Raw genomic sequence first — 17680 nt, 5'->3', positions numbered from 1 at the left:
GACGCAAACCGCTCCTCCCACCGGTCCGCCTCCGCCTAGCCCCGCCCAGGCCCGGACGGTCCTGTTTCCGCTCCCGCCGGCTTCCCGCACCGGCACTGTCTGGAAACGGTCAGATCACGTGGAGCTCCCTCCTGAAATTGGGCCCCACCCTGGGAAGCAGCCGTCCTCATATCCGACCTGGGTGGGAGAGACGAGCCTTTCCTGTGCCCTCTGGATACCAGGGCCTGGACGTTTTAGGCGCTCAATAAATAAACAGCTAAGTAAATCATGACTGCTTTATTTGCTGGGTGGGTGCCCTTCAGCGGATTCAGGGGTCGTGCGGGGCTGGTTATTATCAACACCCAGCAGGAGCACACGGGCTCTACCTCTGGAGCCAGCAGCCTGGGTTTGAATCTCAGCTTCTCCCTTTTCTTGTGCAACCTTGGGTAAAGTGCTTACTCTCCCTGTGAGTGCCTCAGTTTCCTCATATAGACTCGTGAGGATTGAGTGAGTCAGTCCACTTAAAATGCTTAGCATAGGGCTCGGTAAAGAGTAGGCGCTCAGTGAATGTCAGCTTTTGTGGTTGCTGTAGTCAAAGCCTGGCTCAGTGAGTCTGGAGGAATTGTCTGTGACCCTGCCAAGTAGAGGCATGTGGACATGGAGTGGATGGTGTCTGCCGGTGGTCCTAACTCCTATGCAACTCTCTGGGTCTATAAGCATGCATGTGTATGCAGGGTGTATGCCCACAATGATGGCTGAGCGTACTCCTGCTGTGACCATGACTTGTATGACTGTGCCTGTATTTAAGAAAGCTGTGGCAAGACCCAAAGTGCATTTAGTGCTTGCTGTGTGCAACCCAGTGTGTGGCCAATCACCACACGCTCTGCTGCTCACACCGTGCTCCCCGCCAGCCACTGTAACAGTGACATTTAAACTCCATAGCCATCTGCGCCCGATCCTTAAGTGAGAGGGCACCCTGCAGGGTCAGGGGCCCACCATCGGGCTTGAGCTGAATGGAGAAACTGGCAGGGTTGAGCATGAGGAGGGCCTCAGGATGGCTGGGGCGGCGGGCACAGCGGCCATGGCCGGAACACAGAGCTTGACTGCAGAGACGAGCCCCACTGGTCACGTTCAGGATGAAGGGTCCCAGTGTGGTGTCCACGTACTCCTTGATAGCCTGGCATGATTCCTGGGTGGAAGGGGGAATGTCAGGGACACCACAGCCATGCATAAGCTCACCTAGGGTATTGAGGCATTCACCTGCTGGCCAGCCAGGACTTTGGAGGTAGAAAGGGTGAGCTGGGGTCTCCCGAGTCAGCTTGATGGCCTCCTGCCCCCACCCTCACCTCAGGCCTAAGCTCACCTTGGTTCTTGTATCTTCCCAGCTCACCCAGAGCACCACTCCTGCTGCCCCCTGGGCTGCACTCTCCCCCAGGCTGTGCTCCAGTTCCTCCTGGGAAGGAGAAATCACAGTTCTGTGGGGCTCCCTCCCTCTCCTCCTCCCCCTTGCAGCAGATTGCTGTTATACCATTGAATGGGATAAATAATTTGTAACCTTCACGTGGGACTGCTCTCGCCCTGGTGGCCAGAAGGCAAGCTTGTCTTTCCTCCCTCTAGCCTATGGGGGATGGCATCTTTTTTTTTAGAGACAGAGTCCTCTGTTGCCCAGACTGAAGCTCCTGGCCTTAAGCATTCCTCCTGCCTTGGCCTCCCAAAGTGCTGGGATTACAGGTGTAAGCCACTGTACCCACCCTACATCTTTCTAATAAATGCTGAATTCTCTGTACCTAGCACAGAACTTGGCATAAAGTAGACACTCAATGTGCGAATGAATGGATGAAAGTGTCCCAAGTTTAAAGTGTCCCAAGGCTGTGGTGGCCTCAGTTGCTGGACTTAATACCTGACAAGGCAGGCTGATGAGGCCGGGGGGTCACAGAAGAAGACTCACCAGGGGCAGAAAGTGGTTCGTCATGTCGTAGAAGATCTGAGCATAGGGTAGCACCGGCAGATTGGAGTCCCTGGCAGCCGCAGCCACACGGAATGCCTCACCCACACGGTGTCGCACATACATCTGTGCCTTCCCTGTACCCTCCAGTGCTGCAGGCATGTAGATGCTGGGATAGAGGGCATGGCTATGGCGCCACAGCCACCCTAGCTGGTCGTTCTGGTCACGGATGCCTGGTGGGCACTGGCCGGTGTAGTTGGGGCTTGAAAAGTCATAGTTGTAACAGTTAGGGAAGCCATAGAAGCCCCAGAGGCCAAGAGGACGCAGTGCCCACCCCAGCTGGAGGGTGCCTGCCATCCAGGCCTGCGCAGCTCTCTGGAACTGGTCCTTGGCTTCCTTCTCCACCCAAGGAGCTGGCCAATCAGGGTGCTGTGCCTGTACCAGTGCCTCTGAGCGCTGCCTGTAAATGTCTTTGGTGTCCCAGTCGAAGGCCCAGCGTGGGCGCCATGCCTCCCAGTCAATGACTGCCAGCCCCGAGAAGTCAGGTGCAGGCATGGCAGCTAGGATGTCCTGGAATGTGTGGGCTAGGTGGGCATCCAGGCTGGCATTCTGGGGCAGGCCACCAAACACAGGCTCTCCAGCAGGTGTGTAGTAGGGATAGGTGCCCAGCTGGGAGCTATAGAAAAGTGTCACGTCAGGGCCATGGAAGGTCTGCCCTGGGTTGACTAGCACATCGAAGACACTGACGTCCACATCCACACCATGCTTCTCCAGGCACCACTGGGTGTTTGCGTTCCAGATGGTGGTGAAGGGCTGGTTGGGTACCACGGGGCCCCTGGAGCTTTGGGCCATGACAAGTGATGTCAGGAAGAGTGCGCAGATGCAAAGCAGCTGGACTGCCATGGTATGGAGCCGGTCTAGGGAAACCTGGCCAGGGAGGCAGAGCTTAGAGCAGGCCGTGAACTTTCTGATCCTTGCTCATTAATCACTCCTGCTCTGGTTTCAGTTAAAAATTGACCTGGGGTAGGCAGGGTGCAACGGGCAGAGGAGACACATGGAGGGGAGCATGGCCACTGGAGGATATATCTGCACTGCCTGGCCTCTGCCGTCTGCTTCCCACAAGCCTTGCCCTGGCCTAAATTTGCCCACCCCTCTTCCCCAAGGGCCACTGAAGCCATGACATCTGTTCTGGGAAGAGTGGCTGAGAGCCAGGCCGTCAGCCCAGAGGCTGACCTAAATGACGGGGGAGCCTTTCCTATTTCTTCCACCAGAAATCCTGGCCAGCCATTGGAGGAAGGGATGCTCAGTGACTAAGGACAGGTCAGCCCCAGCCCTCCTGTACACCCGCCAGTCTACCCGCTTGTCCCTGCTGACCTCAGGGCTGAAGGGCCTCATCTTCCAGGCTTCCTGACCCCAGGGTGGGAGCCTAGGCAGGGCCCGGCCGGATTCCGTTCCTCAACTCTGACCCCAGCCGCGCCAAAGACTGGGAGGAAAAAGCTGCTGCTGGAAACTCTGAGCTTTTGTCGGGGGTCACCCCACCCAGCCAAGGGGCGGGCCGAGGGGCGGGCCCTGGATTGGGAGGCCAGGCCTAGCAGCAAGGCTACCTCTGAATCCCTAACGAAGGGACGCTGGTGGGTAGTAAGGCTGGGCCAGCAGCGGCCCCTCCCACTCAGCACTAGGGCAGGGCTCTGTGGCTTTACTGGGGCTGGAGGGGGTGGGCGTTGGCAGATCCAGCTGGGCAGGCCTGTTTGTGGTACTGGAGTCTGGGGTACTAGAGTCAGGACTGTGTACTCAGGGAGTGTCCTTTCCCCACACGACTGCATTATGACATTGGTGGGCCCTAGGTACTTTTGCCTTTGGGGACCCCTTCCTCCTTAAAGGAAATATATATATATTTTTTGAGACAGAGTCTCACTCTGTCCCTCAGGCTAGAGTGCAGTGGCATCCACACAGCTCACTGCCACCTCCAATTCCTAGGCTGTAAGTAATCCTCCTGCCTCAGCTTCCTGAGTAGCTGGGACTACAGAGGCACGCCACCATGCCCGGCTAATTTTTCTATTTTTTGTAGAGCTGGGGTCTCACTCTTGCTCAGGCTGGTCTTGAACTCCTGGCCTCAAGTGATCCTCACACCTCAGCCACCTACTAGGATTACAGGCATGAGCCACCCGCCCAGCCAAGAAATCTTAAAATATATTTTACAACTATGTTGGTATAAAGGTGAATATAATCCAGACTGGATTCACTATTACATATTCATTAATATATTTATGTTTTCTTCTGATTAAAAAAAAGTGAAACATTTTTATGAGCCCCCATAAATATTGTGGCCCTAGGCCCCGAGCCTATTGTGCTTAGTGGATAAATCATCCCTGCTTTAGGGACCTGCTTCTCAAAGGCTCTGTGTTCATGAAGTCGGGACTGGTGTCATCACTCTTCGTAAATGTGCTGGGTCAGCGATTGTGTTTCTGTGAAGCCCCAAGTTAGTGGCCATCTGGGCCTCTGCACAAATTCCAGTGGTGAGTATGTGCGAGTGTGGGACCCAGTGCCTGGGACTGGATGTGTGTGAGCCCCTGCTGTCTTGTGAGCATGAGACCCCATGATTGTCTGACCACGGGGATGAGCACGGGTCTGTCAGTGAGCGTATGCTTGTTCATTCATTCGTGGCTTTACTTGTTCAGTGGTTCAGAAGCTGGTTATTTTTTTTCCTTTTTCTATTTTAGTACCCAGACCTTTGCTCTCGAGAAGCTGGTTATTGAGACCTGCTTCGTGCTCAGGCCCAGGCTTGCCTGCCAGGGTGGGGTGAAGGAAACACATGTTCCTGCCCAGGGTGAAGTGCTGCCCGGGTCTGCAGCCAAGTCTGAGCCTGAGCTGCTGAATCCCCAGCACAGCAGCCACTGGAGCAACAACACTCACAGTTCACTACCATCTGGGCTTGGCCCTCCAGGCTGGCTGGGATGAAGCTGGCAGGGCTGAGGGAAAGGAGGGCCCAGGGTGCTGGGGACTGTGGGCACATCAGCACGGGACCCTTGCACAGGATTGAGCCACAGAGGTGATGGCTGCTGATCCTGTTCAGGAAGCAGGGTCCCAGAGTAATGCCCATGTAGGCCCAGACAGCCTGGCACAACTCTCAAGGGCTGAGGGAAAAGGAGGACACTGAGGATCCATGCTACCTCTTGGTGCCCCGAACCTATTCTCCAGCTGGCCTCGGTCCAAGGGAGAAGCGCTAATGGTGGAACAGCAGGAAGCTGAGGGTGCCTGCAAGCCCCCACCCCCACCCCGGGGCCTTGCCCGCAGGCCTGCTCCTGCAGGGCCGATCTGGCTGGATTGGTACAGTAGTGTGTGTGTATGTCTGGGGTCTGTCCAGCTTGATGGCTCAGCCCTGCCTGCTCTCTGGCTGTGCATGCCTCAGGCATCTCAGCCACTTCACTCCCCATAACCTCACCCCTACTCCCTACCCACCTTCAGGACCCACAGGATAGTTCTGGTACATTCTCTAGGGTCCGGGGGAAAGTAGTATAAGGTGGACATAGGTTTGTATGGAGGGCTCACAGCCAGGTGGGTACAGGTCACAGCTGTGCAGGAGAGGTCACAGTTGTGAAGGAGTCACAGATGTCTGGAGAAGGTAACATCTGTGTGGGGTCACACGTGGGAAGAGCACGGCTTTGCATATAGTGGGGTTCAGGTGTATATAGGGGTCATAGCTAGGTGGGAAAGGTCACAGCTGTGTGGGTCTGGATCACCTGTGTGTTGGGAAGTTACAGGTGTGGGTGGGACATGAGGTCACAGGTGTGGGAAGTCACAGGTGTGGGGGAGACAGATCACAACTCCATCCTTGCTCCCTCTCTGCTGAGCTCCACCACCTCATGGCCTTGTTGGCCAATACTGAATCTTCTCTCCAGCCTGGCCTCTCCCTACCATGGCCATAGCAACTACGGCCCCTCCACTTCCATCTCCTCCTCCACTGTGTGAATTGACCATATCACCTTTCAGGTGCTGCCACCTCCCCCTCTTCTCCATTCTTTGCTATCACTAGCCAGAGGGACAAAGGAGGGATCTCTCTGCAACCTGAGTTGACATCACTTTGGCCGGGCTTGTTTCTCCAGGCTCTGCTTCCCTAAACACACCATCCCCTTGCCTCTGTCTGGCATCTGACTTGGTCTGCGCATCTAGTATACATGTCCTTCAACTTTGTCATCCCCACAAGGACAAGGGTGTTTGTTGGTGTGGTTCCCCAGCACCCAGCCCAGTGCTGGCACATGTGTGTGCTCAGTGTGTTTACTGAACAGGTGAAACAGTCACCACCATCAGGCAAAGACAGGCCTGGTGCCGCTCTAGGGCTGCCCCTTCTGCCTCTGCCTGCAGCAGCCCCCAGACCACATCCCAGCCCCGAACTCCATGTACCAGCCGTGTTCCAGCTTCCTCCAGCCTCTGTCCAGGCTTTGTTCTTGAGCCTCAAGCTGCCCCCTCACCTTTCAAAACTCAATGTAGAAAACACCTCCTCCAGGACATCTCCCCTCACAATTCAGTTATTTCTTTCTTTCTTTTTTTTTGTTTTGAGACAGAGTCTCGCTTTGTTGCCCAGGCTAAAGTGAGTGCCGTGGCGTCAGCCTAGCTCACAGCAACCTCAGACTCCTCGGCTTAAGGGATCCTCCTGCCTCAGCCTCCCGAGTAGCTGGGACTACAGGCATGCACCACTATGCCTGGCTAATTTTTTCTATATAGATTTTTAGTTGACCATATAATTTCTTTCTATTTTTTTTAGTAGAGACGGGGTCTTGCTCTTGCTTGGGCTGGTCTCGAACTCCTGACCTCGAGCAATCCACCCGCCTCGGCCTCCCAGAGTGCTAGGATTACAGGCGTGAGCCACCGCGCCCGGCCTCAGTTGTTTCTTGAGTCTGTCTCCCCAGAGCCAGAGTTTCCTGAAGGCAGGGCTGTGTGGGTGAGTCATCACGGTCAGGGCCACGCACACCCTTGCATCTGGTGGCCGCGGGAAGGGGCTGAGTTAACTCCCATCAAAGGCAGTGGTCTGACTACTCCAGCTGCTCCTTCTGTCCTCTGGGACAGCCAGGGACTAGCCGTGTTCTCCCCATGGTCAGGAGAAAGCTGACCTTTGAGGATGCCTCCGTTCCCAGAATGCCTCCCCCAGCCTCATCATGCATCACTATAGAGTGACAGGGACTGAACCTCTGGATTCAGATCCCAATCCCCTGCCTTCCTCCCCACCACCAGACTGAAGGGAGGGCTGTGACCCTGATGAGGGGAGGGGTACGTGGATGGGGTATACGTGGATGGAGTCTACTGCCCTCTGGAGCAGGGAGCAGAGAAGGTCAAACATCCCCTTCCCTCTTGCTCCCTGGGTTGGTGAGGCAAGGAGGCTGGGACTGGCCCAGCTGGAGGTACAGAGGCAAGTGGTAGAAGCATATGAGCGCCATCCCTCATGCCAGGTTGGGCCCAACTCCCTTCTAATGAATATGGAGAAAGCAAGGTCCTTGTTGTTAGGATGGCACGTGGATCCTCCACTCCCAGTGGCAGGGCCCTGTGAACACATCTTACAGATGGGAAGTCCCTAGCAGAGGGTTTCACAGAGACAGAGCTGAACTCAAACCTCATGGAAGATCCTGGAATCTCTCTCACATGCCCTAGCCAAGGTGCAGAAAGTCCAAGCACAGAAGCAGTTGTTTTATATTTAATTTACAAAACAGACCCCAAAATAATAATAATAAACTATCCAGGGGCAGGGGAGTAGGGTCAGGCCCTCCCCAGCCCAGCTGTATTCTCCGTCCCCTCTGGCAAGGAGAGAAGGGACCTCCCAGGGGACTTCCCCTCCCCCTTAGAACAGGGGGGTGAGAGCTGATATAGATGTCCTGCTGGGCATCCCAGGGGCTCTGCCCCCTGTGGAGTTGAGTTTGTCCACCCCCTACAGGCTCCTACATGCCCAGGAGAGCCCTTGTGACAGAGGCCAGCTTGCTAGGCAGCCAGGCAAGAGACCCCTACAAGGTCCAGGTGAAGGCCAGGGCTACCAAAGCCAGCAGGCTGGCGAGGTGGGATCCAGCCCAGGTCCCGCTGGCACCTCCAGCTGCCCGCCTACGGTCCCACTGGCATTGCTCGCCACCCCAGCCCAAGTAGCACTGGCAGCGAAAATGTGTCTGCAGGTGATCAAGGTCAGCCCAGCTGAGCTCCCCCACAGGTCGCAGCTGGGGCTCACCAGGTGCGTGTCCAGGCACTAGGCGGAAGCTCTTGGCGCTGAGGTGCAGGAAGGTATTGGTATTGGGGTTGCGGCGCACACAGCGCCCATGGCCATGACACTGGGCCCAACTGCAATACTGGGTGGCCCAGGATACATTGACCATGTAGGGGACCAGCAGCCGTGTCAGGTAATCCTTGAGGTACTGGCAGGTCTCCTGGGGACAGAAGCCAGGGATCACAGGTCAGGTCAGCTGCTTCACCCCACAGGCCCATTTGGAAACTCTGTGTCCCCACTGTGGTGGCTGTACCTTTTTAACAGTGCACACATTTGTACATTCAAGTGGACCCTCACAGTCTCTGCTCCTGCTGAGAAGGGGGTGGGGGCGGAGACCAGAGCCCAGCTGGGCAGATGGGGAAGGGTGGAACTCAACAGCTGTTCAGGACAGCATTTCCTCTTTCCTGGGAGCCGGGTGGGGGTGCCCTCCTTCTCTCTTGGAACCAGTGACGCCCCCGGTGAGAGATAGACAAAGAGGCCAGACTAGGTTTGCCCACCTGACGCTGGTAGCCAAAGGCCCAAACTCTCTGCCTGTCCCTGTAGACTCAGTTCCAGCAGGTAGGGTGGGTCTTACTTACCGTGCTTGTGGTATACCCGGCGTCGCCCCAGAGGATGACACCAGCTGCACCCAGAGCTGCGCTCTCACCAATGGTAGAGATGAGGTCCATCTGTGTGGGAAGGGATGGTCAAAGGGGAAGACTGAGGGTGGGAAGGACAGACAGCGCCGGCAGGCCCAAGTCTGTTCCAACCTGCTGACCCCCCAGCCCGATCCCCCGTGCTTTTCATCTCCAGATAGAGGATCTGTCTGTTTCACCTTCTCCTTAAATGTTTAAGACCATTTCCACTGCCACTTCGGGCCTCGGTTTTCTAAGCCAATGGCACACTTGAGCCTAGGGCATGTATCTGTCAGGATGGACTCCTAAGTCAGAATGCAGGGACCAAATCTCTGCTCTGCCTGGATTTGTTGGGAAGCTTTGAGCAAACTTTTTAGCATCTCTGTGCCTCAATTTTCTTATCTGAAAAATGGAGGTAATCATGTCATTCTTTCACAAGGTTATAAAGCGAATGACTTGAGGGGATGTGGAGTACCCGATAAACTAAGGCTGCAGGTCCCTGGTAACGTGAACATGCAGTGGTTTCTCAAAGTATGAAGACAAAGGCAGGGCCCTGGAAGGCACATACCTCACTAAGCCCAGTGAGCCTGCGGCTATAGGTGGGCCGCGTGAAGACGTAGACTGGGAGTGCATGATTGGCATGGTGGGTGTGAGCCACGCGAAGGGCCTCCTGAACACGGAAGCTGACAAAGTTGCGGCCATGGGCAGAGGAAGCGAGCGTCTCGTCCAGGTAGACAGAGGGGAAGAGGGCCGTGCTCTCTGCCCATAGCCAGGCCAGCTGGTCATTGCGGGCCACCTCAACATCAGGGCAGCGGCCTGTGTAGCTCTCCCAGTTCTGCACATAATCATGATTGTAGCAGTCAGGAAAGAGGTAGAAGCCCCAGAGGTGCTGGGGGCGAACTGCTTTGACATAGCGTAGTGTCTCCAGCATGAACTGCCGTGCAGCGAACTCAAACTCATACTGGGCCTGCTTGACTACTCGGTCTGATGGCCAGTCAGGGTGGCGACTGGCTACCAGCTGGCGTGATGACCGGCGGTACACATCCTTGTCTTGCCAGTTACGCACCCACACAGGCCGCCAGTCCTCCCAGTCAATAACCGCCAGCCCCGCAGGCTCCTGTGTCCGAATGTAGTGCTCTACACGTCTCTTCAGCATCTTCAGATGTGCCCAGAGACTGCCATTCTGTGGCACACCACCATGCACAGACCTCCCAGCTGAATCGAAGCGTGGATACAACCCTAGACGGTCGCGATAGAAGATGGTGATGTTCTGGTTCACAAAACCCTCATTAGGCGAGGCCTGCACATCAAAGGCAGTCAGGTCCAGTGGCACCTTGAGGCGTGGGCCACAGTCCTGTGTGGGCACATCCCACGCTACCACAAAGGGCCGGCCCGTGAAGATGGGTGGCGCTGTGGGCTTGAGCTCCATGGCCCATGCCACCGTTAGCACCAGGGCCAGTATAACAGTGGGGCCTGGGCCTGCCCACATGCTGGGGGTTGCAGGAAGTGTCACCTGCCTGGCACCAGCTCAGGAACTAGAGGAAGGGTGGGAAAGAACAAGTCAATGTAGAGAATCCTGGAGTTGCCCACTTCAAGCCCATCTATGCTCCCGGAGCCCACGCCATGTGGGGCACGGTACCCATGGCTATTCAGAACATACACAGCTGTAATAGGTTTGAGAGACCACAGGCCACTGAAGGGCAGGCAAGACACACTGGGGACGGACGCACTGCCAGGAGCACAGGGCTCCTTCCTGGAGCAGTTAACCTAATCTTTGTTAGGTCTGTGATAAATTGGATAAATTGGGCTATGTACCCATTGCCAGAGCCACATACATGCCTGTCTACCATCCAGTACATGGTTTCAGACAGCCTTGAACCCCTGAGGCCCACCCTGTACCCCTTGATTAGGCAGGACACAGCTCATGAAGAGGCTAAGAAGCTAGAAGGAACACAGCCATGAGGCTAGTATCTGTATAACACTCGCCCGGCAGAAGAGGGAGGCTGTCAGGACTTTGTCTTCAGCGCTGACACTCTCCCAGGTTTGGTGTCCCTCACGAGGACAAAGAGGCAGCGGACCTCCCACAGCGGCGCCGGCAGACCAGCCCTTCCCTCCACCGCCATCGGGAATGCGCGCGCCCGCCCCCACGCAGCCGGCCGGTCCGGGATAGAAAGCACTCCTCCTGGCCTTTGTGCGGGACCCCGCCCCCGCCCCGCACGTGGGGCCCGAGCCGGGCCCGGTGGGGGTGGGGTTCCTGGGCCGCCTCTCTGGAGCACCCTCGGGGATTCCGAGCCCAGCCCCCGGGGAGAGAGTCGCCAGGCCTGCACCGCCCGCCCTCACCTCGCGCGGGGCGCCACCCGGACCCGCGCTAGGGCTACCGCCATCCCGGGCCCAGCCCAGCCCGCTCCGGCCGTTCACCCAGGCACTGCCCCGGCTCGGCGCCTCTGCTGGCTCCGCCCCCAGGCCTGCGGGCCCTTTAAGAATCCCGAGCGGAGGTGGACCCGGGGCAGGACTTGCGGCTGGGGCGGGAAGGTGTGCCCGCCTTTCTCGCCGCCAGTGCCGCGTTTCCAGCTCGAGGATCCCCAGATCCTCTGCGGAAGAACGTGGCCCCCCCATCTGGAGCCCTGAGGCCCCGCCGAACAGGACTTCCTGCTGGAGTCTCAGCGGCGAGCACCAGTCAGCCTGAGATCTTCCCCCACGGCCCGAGGCCGGTGGTACAGTCCGCCTCGCTCCGCGGCGCCGCCAGCCTCTTAAAGGGACAGCTTGAGCTACCAGGCAGTGGGGGCGGGGAGGGACTAAAGGAGGTGGCGTTCCTCCGCTTGGCCATAAGGAGGTGCTGTGGGACTCCGAGGCCTTGGATCTGGCTCTGCACCTCCGAATGTAGACTCTAGTCTTGGGGCCCCTTTGTGTGGCAAAAGGGACTTTGACCTGAGCCGATCCCAGGCCTCCCCGGACAGTAATGCCCCGCCGCCTAGGAATCTGGGCTCCCCTCTAGTCCGCAGTCAGAAGGGAAGCCCCGCCCCCTGCCCGTCTAGGGGGAAGGGGCCAAGCACCGCCTCTTAGCCCTCCCGGGGCCCGGCCCGGGCAGTGGTTGTCCTGGCAACTCAGGCCGCGGGTCGCGGCTTGGCTCGCGGGGCTGAAGGCAGGGAAGCTCAGTTGGGCCTGGGGGGTTGGGCGCCCCCCTTTCCCCGACCTGCATCAGGGGCGGGCCAATCCCTGGGATCCTGTCTTCTGCCCAGCCTCTGCTGGGGCCTTTGGGAGCCCCCAGGGATCCCTCTCAGCACCACCCTTGCAGAAGTTTCTGGCAGAACCTAGGAGAAAGTCAGAAGGAGGAGCTCCCCGGGGCCTCCATCCCGTATCTAGAGCCCTTTCGCCCCGCAAGCCCCTCCTGGTGGGGAGCAGGCTTGGAGCTGGACCCGAGCGATCCCTGTGCGAGACCTCCTCGCTCTTCCTGGATCCACTCCCCGGTGCCGGACTCAGCTCCCCAAAGGGCCCGCGTCTGCACCGCCAGACCCTTCCCCGCTCGGGCGCCTGGAAAGAGAGGGAAGGTGCGCTGCTGCAAGCTTTGCTATGGGGGTACAGACCAACCGTCTGCGCTGGGCTCACCTGTGTGGGAGTCCGTCGGCCTAGTTGTAGGTCGGCGGCCTCCCGCCTTCCTGGGGTGAACCTCTTCAGCCAGGCTACTTGCGCCAGCTGCTGCCCGTTGGGCAGCCCGCCGAGGACTTGATAAACCCCATTCCCTCCCACCCGCTCCCGCCTCCCATCCCAGCCCTTTCTCCTCACTTCCTGCTGCCCCTCCGAGAGGAAAGGGCCAGGAACAGGAGCGGGGGAGGAGATGGGCTTGACCCTGTTTCCCTCCGGTATGCCCTGCTGGCCGGCTGCCCTATCTACCCTTCCCCCAATCTCCCAGTAAGATCTGGACCCACCAGCTGGCCCAGGTGACAGGAAGGCTACCGGCCCAGGCTCAGATGCCAGTCTCCCCCATACCTACAGCTTCCATAACACTGGGGAACGTCTTTGTCCCAACCTTACCTTGGGGTTGGGGCCCATCCTGGGTAACGGTAGGGTCTGAGAGGGGCCCAAGTGACAGTGCTTTGGGGAGTCAAACTACTTGGGGCCGTTCAGCTGATGGTCCCCCACAGCAGGTGCCAAAGAAGGGAACCAGCCCCCTGTGGGGGAGGGCTAGGGGGACTTCCAGGAACTGAATCATTTTTTTCCCACTGAGAGAAACATCCCATGTGACAGAGAGGACAATGTGTTGATAAGTGTGACTGTGGGATGGGGGGAGGTGAGACAGGGGCTGAGAGGGTTCTGCAGAATGCTCACCTGCTGGAGGACATTCCTGGGTGGATTTCACTGAGTCCACTGCACAGAGTAGGGGTCCCTTACAACATGGGTGAGGAAAGGGGTGTGTTCCTGTGGGAAGGAGTGCTAATAACTTGACTGGCCCCAGGGAAGATTTGTAGTAGAGTTCCAGCAGACCTCTCTAGAGGTGTGGACAAATCTGCCTACCCTCAAAACCCCACTGACCCACCTCCCCAATACCTAGGGGCCTCTCTCCTAACAGAAGGCTGTGTGGTGGACTGGGGAAGCTAGGTACATACCCTGGAGTCTGGCCCTGAGGACCAAGGAGTCCAGGACATGGCAGGGGAAGGTGCAGTGTCGGTATACCACTATGCTGGCTTCACAAGGGCCAGAGGCTTTAGAAGCTCCAAGGGTGGGGATTCCTGGGGAAACAAAGGCCAGGCCAGACTGTCCTAGGGCAGGGACACTTCCTCCTGCAGCCAGCAGGAAGGAAGTGAGCACAGCCCAGCGGGAGGGAGTGAGGAAGTACTGCCCTGACCTCCATTGTTTCCAGCTTTGGGGTCAGCTGGGCAGGCCCAACACAGGGAGTTCCTCTAGGCTGGGACAGTGGTTGTGTGATAGTGTGATAGGATGCCATTTGGTATGGGAGAGTCCCGGGCCTTGAACAACCCGTGGGGGGGGGCAGTGGAAGATGATGGGGCCTTGTTCCTGGCATCTGGGGGGGGATGGGGGATGGGGAGGTACCCCACAGAACTTCAACTCCAGGCTGAACAGGGTGATCCTGCTCTGGACTTAACAAGTTCAAGCCTCGGGAAAGACTGGCAGGCCAACTTCCTAGACCCAGAAGCCTGTCCCTGAACTTCCCACTCCCTAACTAGGAATTGGGCTGATGGCCTAAGGCAGAGAATCTGCCTCACAGCAGGCCCCAAGAAGTGCAGGCAGAATGTCCACAGGGGGTAATGTATAGGTGAGAAGCCAGGGGCAGCAGAGAGCAGAAGGAGTATTGGGGGGGGGGGCACTGAGCCTTGTTTGCTGGAACAGAAGCTCTGAAACTCACTCTCCTGTGGTGTCCACAGGCAAGACTCAGAGGAGGCAGGTTAAGTTGGGCTGCAGAGCCTGGCAGTAGGCCAAGGACCTGGTGACACCTATCTGGCTGCTATCTATTAAGGCTGGGACTTTGAGGTCCATGGGCCTTAGACTGTGTGTGACCTCACTGGGGTCTGTTGGCAATGCAGGAGCTAAGACAGGTATTACAGAACCATCTGGGGTCACACTCTCACCTTAGGTCAAGTAGGTGGGGCCAGTCCCTAGTGAAGCATACTAAGAACTTCTGATTCCAGGGGTCCTCATCACACTGAACATAATAGACAAGTGAGTGTCCCCCCCATTCTGAGGGGGCTTGCTATGACCTCTGTGTGAACACACAGCCACCTGCTGGCCACAGCTGGGATGGCTACAGGCTGGGCTCAGGCTTACACTTGGTCTTGAGGGCCATGGAAGACCCATCAAAGTCCTGGGCCCAGGCCTACCTATTGAGCCCAGGTGGTAACCTAGACAATGGGTGTCACAGCCCTAGAAGATGCCACTCTCAGGTGCAGGATCTACAAATAATTTTATTGAAATTGAACAAATAACACAACAGTCTTTCTAGGCTGGGGACCACCTTCCCCAAGCCATTTCCCACACTCTAGAAGCACAGAGCTTGCACAGTATTAAAAAAAAAAAAAAAAGTCACCTCTATATAGTAATCAGACTCTGCCCAAACATTACCATGGACTAGACTATTTACAAACCTTCACATTTTAAGTATTCCTTTTATGTTTTTTCCCCTCCTTTCTGTCCCTACCCATGAGCTCCAGTACTTCCCCTGACTGATCCTGAAGGGGTGGTGGGCTACTCATAGCTATTGGCACCAGCCTTAGGGTATAGTCCCTTACCACAAGGTGGTGGATAGTCCCTCCCCAACTGGAGGCGGGGGTGTCAGTGCAAGGCATGGGGGATTAGACAGAATAAGTGGGTTGGAGTAACTCCTCATAGGCACAAGCATCCACAGCCCGTCTGACCCCAGCTTGTACCCTTCTCAACTGGGTGGAGGGGGCATCAACTAGTTGTAGTGGGGATCAGCTTCCTAGCCCTGGGTGGAGGGAGAAGCCTCCCACACCAGTCTCCACTCCTATCAACAGCCAGCCAACTGTCTGTCTATGCATCTGAGAGTGGGAACAAATGGTTAAGTAAGTGGGAAGAATCAGGCTGGCACTGCCCCCAGCCTCTGTCCAACACAGGAGAAATCGAGGTAGCAAACGGCTGAAATGCTCTGACTAGGGGATAAAAGGGAAGTGAAGGAAAGGAAGTTTCCATTTATGTACAGCCCCCACAGCCCAGGGGCTGGAAGAAGTCAGACCTTGCTTGTAAAGTGCTGTAGCCTCTAGCAGGGCTGGGCCCCAGGCAAGCTTGGAAGAAAGCAGGCCAGACAAGGAACCAGGAACCAGGCATTCCTGATGGGTATATGCCCTGCCATGCTTCTTGCAGGGGTGGCTGGGGAAAGTGGGCTGCTAAGTCTGCCATTAGCCTTTGCCAGCCACTAACCACCTCTTGTCCACACAGAAACCAACATCCAACCAGTATCGCAGGACTGACCCCGCTCACAGCTGAAGGTTCTGGGCCAACGGAGTTTATTCTGGGTTGTGGCCCCAGCCTGGGCTCCTCAATGGAAGCCACACCTTGAGCCTGGGGGTTTCTTGCTGGGGCAGGGGGTGCTTGTGTCTGCCACCTCCCAGGCTCACACCTCATAGAGGATCACAGGGAAATCCACGTGGATGCGGGGGGGATCCAGCTTCACGATGCCCTGCCATGGAAACAGAGGCTAGTGAAGGTCAGCTCAGGGCCTCTACTCCAGGAAGCCTTCCTGTTCCTCCCAGCTCCTCCCGCAAGATCCCCCACCATGACAACAGATCCCATCTGGGTCTACCTCCACATACTTGATGTATAGGCTCTGTGACCACTGCCCAGCCCCTCACCTGAGGAATCAGATTCTTATGCACCCGCCTCAGCTTGGCCCGCTTCTGCCCGTTCTTGGTGACGATTGTCTCCTCATAGAACTCGTGAGCCAGATCCCCATCCTCGTCATAGAACATGGAGCTGTGTAGAGGGAGAGGGGAACAGGCTGGGCTGGAGCCCCATACCTGGTCACAGCAAATGCCACAGACCACAGGGAAGTGTGCCCAACCCCAAGTTGGGAGAAACAAGCTTGGTGGGAAAAGAGAGTAAGATGTCTGGAGAACCGTTTTCCTGGGGTTTGAGATCTTCTAAAATAAAGTGGGGAGTAGGGTAATGGCAAATGCTACTATGTCAGATGCCTAAGAAGAGAGACCACACCAGAGCACACTACTCAGGCAACCAAGGCCAGTTCTCATCACTGGTTTGTTTAGCATGAGCAACCACTTCAATATCAGGCCCTTGCCTTCACCCAGGACTTCTAGAGTGGACAGGGTGGTGGCCTGGGTATGCTGTATGTTGGTCTTACTCCAGAACACACTGCTGGCCCTAGTTCCAAAGACTGAAAGAGCAGATGCCTCTGCTGAGAAAGAGCCTAAAGGGAGGCAGGCTGTATTCCTCCAAAGTGGCTGGTGCAGACAAATTGCCACTGTTGGGTCTCCCTGGTATCTACAGCCAAATCTCCAGCATGAGAATGCCCTCCCCAGAAGCCCACTAGGGCCAGCTTAAACTGGTACTCTTGTCTAGGCTCCTGGGGGAAGAAGGAGTGTATGTCAGCGTTCCAGATCTGGAGAATATAACTAGATGAGGGTCTTTTTCTCACCCTCACCCCCAACACTGGGACTCATCCCTGCTTTCCCAGCTACTAACCTCAGAGGTCCAACTCTACCACTGTCGGGAAGAGAAGCAGCCTAAACAGAGGGTCATTAACCCCTTGAAGAACTGGGGGAAGGGGAGGCTAGGAGCCTTCAATTTGCAGGCTGAGCCAGAATGGATGACAGGAAGAGATCCTGAGGTGTCATGGAGGCCCTATCTTAGCTTTACCTTGCGGAAGCCTTGCTTAGGGACAAGCCTCAGGCCCACTGTTCCCTAGGGAGACCTTCAGAGTGGCCAGAAAGACAGAAGTCGACTGCCCGGCTTTCCCTACCCCTTGCTCCAATGGGGACCCAAAATACGGGAGTTGTGCTGGCTCGGGAGTAAAGGGGTGCAGCGGTAGAAGCTCCCCGTGACGCGGGGCGCCTTACCACCCGCTTGCCTTCCCCGGGGCGGAACCCACGCCCTTACCCGCGGCGCGTGAATACGAAGGGGGGCACGGCTCGGCCTCGAGGCCGCACCAAAGCTTGCTCAGCGCCCGCCGCCTCTGGGCTGCCGCCCCCCGCCGCCGAGGCGAAGGGCCACAGGCCCCGAGCTTTGGAGCCGCTGGCGCCCATGTCACGGCCGCCGGCCCATGGCGGGCCCCGCTACGGCTCGGCTCTCACAGCGCAGTCGGCGCCACCATCCCCTACCCCAGTCTCCGCTCACAGGTGCACCAGCCGCCACCGCCGCCTTCCGCAGGATCGGCTGTCTCCACGGAAACCTCACTTCCGCTTCCGCACTCTCCTC

The 17680-nt window shown here is 57.2% G+C and overlaps 3 protein-coding genes across 6 annotated transcripts; all 3 read right to left on the bottom strand.

Annotated features, from left to right (window-relative positions):
- Nucleotides 1–261: 261 nt before the first annotated feature.
- On the bottom strand, nucleotides 262–3456 carry HYAL1 (hyaluronidase 1). 2 transcript variants are annotated; one of them, XM_045530157.1, is made up of 4 exons: nucleotides 3299–3456; nucleotides 1928–2851; nucleotides 1343–1432; nucleotides 262–1168 (listed from the first exon to the last, which is right to left on the bottom strand). In XM_045530157.1, exons 1-4 carry the CDS (start codon nucleotides 3317–3319, stop codon nucleotides 851–853), a joined length of 1353 nt encoding a protein of 450 aa, XP_045386113.1. In that variant the 5' UTR covers nucleotides 3320–3456; the 3' UTR covers nucleotides 262–850. The 2 variants fall into 2 exon arrangements, with proteins under 2 accessions (XP_045386113.1, XP_045386115.1); XM_045530159.1 differs by lacking the exon at nucleotides 1343–1432.
- Nucleotides 3457–7594: 4138 nt separating this feature from the next.
- Nucleotides 7595–12638, bottom strand: HYAL2 (hyaluronidase 2). Of its 3 annotated transcripts, none has more exons than XM_045530154.1 (4): nucleotides 12386–12638; nucleotides 9348–10314; nucleotides 8744–8833; nucleotides 7595–8325 (listed from the first exon to the last, which is right to left on the bottom strand). In XM_045530154.1, exons 2-4 carry the CDS (start codon nucleotides 10266–10268, stop codon nucleotides 7915–7917), a joined length of 1422 nt encoding a protein of 473 aa, XP_045386110.1. In that variant the 5' UTR covers nucleotides 10269–10314; nucleotides 12386–12638; the 3' UTR covers nucleotides 7595–7914. The 3 variants fall into 3 exon arrangements, with proteins under 3 accessions (XP_045386110.1, XP_045386111.1, XP_045386112.1); XM_045530155.1 differs by lacking the exon at nucleotides 12386–12638 and adding an exon at nucleotides 11120–12302; XM_045530156.1 differs by lacking the exon at nucleotides 12386–12638 and having other exon boundaries at nucleotides 9348–11055.
- A 2039-nt stretch (nucleotides 12639–14677) lies between these two features.
- Nucleotides 14678–17660, bottom strand: TUSC2 (tumor suppressor 2, mitochondrial calcium regulator). The gene is made up of 3 exons (XM_045530153.1): nucleotides 17363–17660; nucleotides 16102–16222; nucleotides 14678–15929 (listed from the first exon to the last, which is right to left on the bottom strand). The coding sequence occupies exons 1-3, from the start codon at nucleotides 17506–17508 to the stop codon at nucleotides 15864–15866; spliced, it is 333 nt and encodes a 110-aa protein (XP_045386109.1). The 5' UTR covers nucleotides 17509–17660; the 3' UTR covers nucleotides 14678–15863.
- Nucleotides 17661–17680: the final 20 nt, after the last annotated feature.

The sequence above is a fragment of the Lemur catta genome, chromosome 18 (genome assembly GCF_020740605.2).
Source record: "Lemur catta isolate mLemCat1 chromosome 18, mLemCat1.pri, whole genome shotgun sequence".
Classification (NCBI taxonomy): domain Eukaryota; kingdom Metazoa; phylum Chordata; class Mammalia; order Primates; family Lemuridae; genus Lemur; species Lemur catta.
The sequence above is the reverse complement of the archived record's forward strand: the minus strand, read 5'-3'. Positions and strand labels throughout refer to the sequence as shown.

What these genes read in the sequence shown, in the direction of transcription:
- HYAL1 (XM_045530157.1), bottom strand. Translation starts at nt 3,319, where the DNA reads ATGAGGCCCTTCAGCCCTGAG. An exon ending in TGAGGCCCTTCAGCCCTGAG is followed by an intron (nt 2,852 to 3,298) that starts GTCAGCAGGGAC and finishes CTCCCTGGCCAG; the next exon opens with GTTTCCCTAGACCGGCTCCA. An exon ending in CGAACCACTTTCTGCCCCTG is followed by an intron (nt 1,433 to 1,927) that starts GTGAGTCTTCTT and finishes TCTCCTTCCCAG; the next exon opens with GAGGAACTGGAGCACAGCCT.
- HYAL2 (XM_045530154.1), bottom strand. Translation starts at nt 10,268, where the DNA reads ATGTGGGCAGGCCCAGGCCCCACTGTTATACTGGCCCTGGTGCTAACG. An exon ending in GGCTCACTGGGCTTAGTGAG is followed by an intron (nt 8,834 to 9,347) that starts GTATGTGCCTTC and finishes CTTCCCACACAG; the next exon opens with ATGGACCTCATCTCTACCAT. An exon ending in CCGGGTATACCACAAGCACG is followed by an intron (nt 8,326 to 8,743) that starts GTAAGTAAGACC and finishes TTCTGTCCCCAG; the next exon opens with GAGACCTGCCAGTACCTCAA.
- TUSC2 (XM_045530153.1), bottom strand. Translation starts at nt 17,508, where the DNA reads ATGGGCGCCAGCGGCTCCAAAGCTCGGGGCCTGTGGCCCTTCGCCTCG. An exon ending in TTCGTATTCACGCGCCGCGG is followed by an intron (nt 16,223 to 17,362) that starts GTAAGGGCGTGG and finishes CCCTCTACACAG; the next exon opens with CTCCATGTTCTATGACGAGG. An exon ending in ATAAGAATCTGATTCCTCAG is followed by an intron (nt 15,930 to 16,101) that starts GTGAGGGGCTGG and finishes TTTCCATGGCAG; the next exon opens with GGCATCGTGAAGCTGGATCC.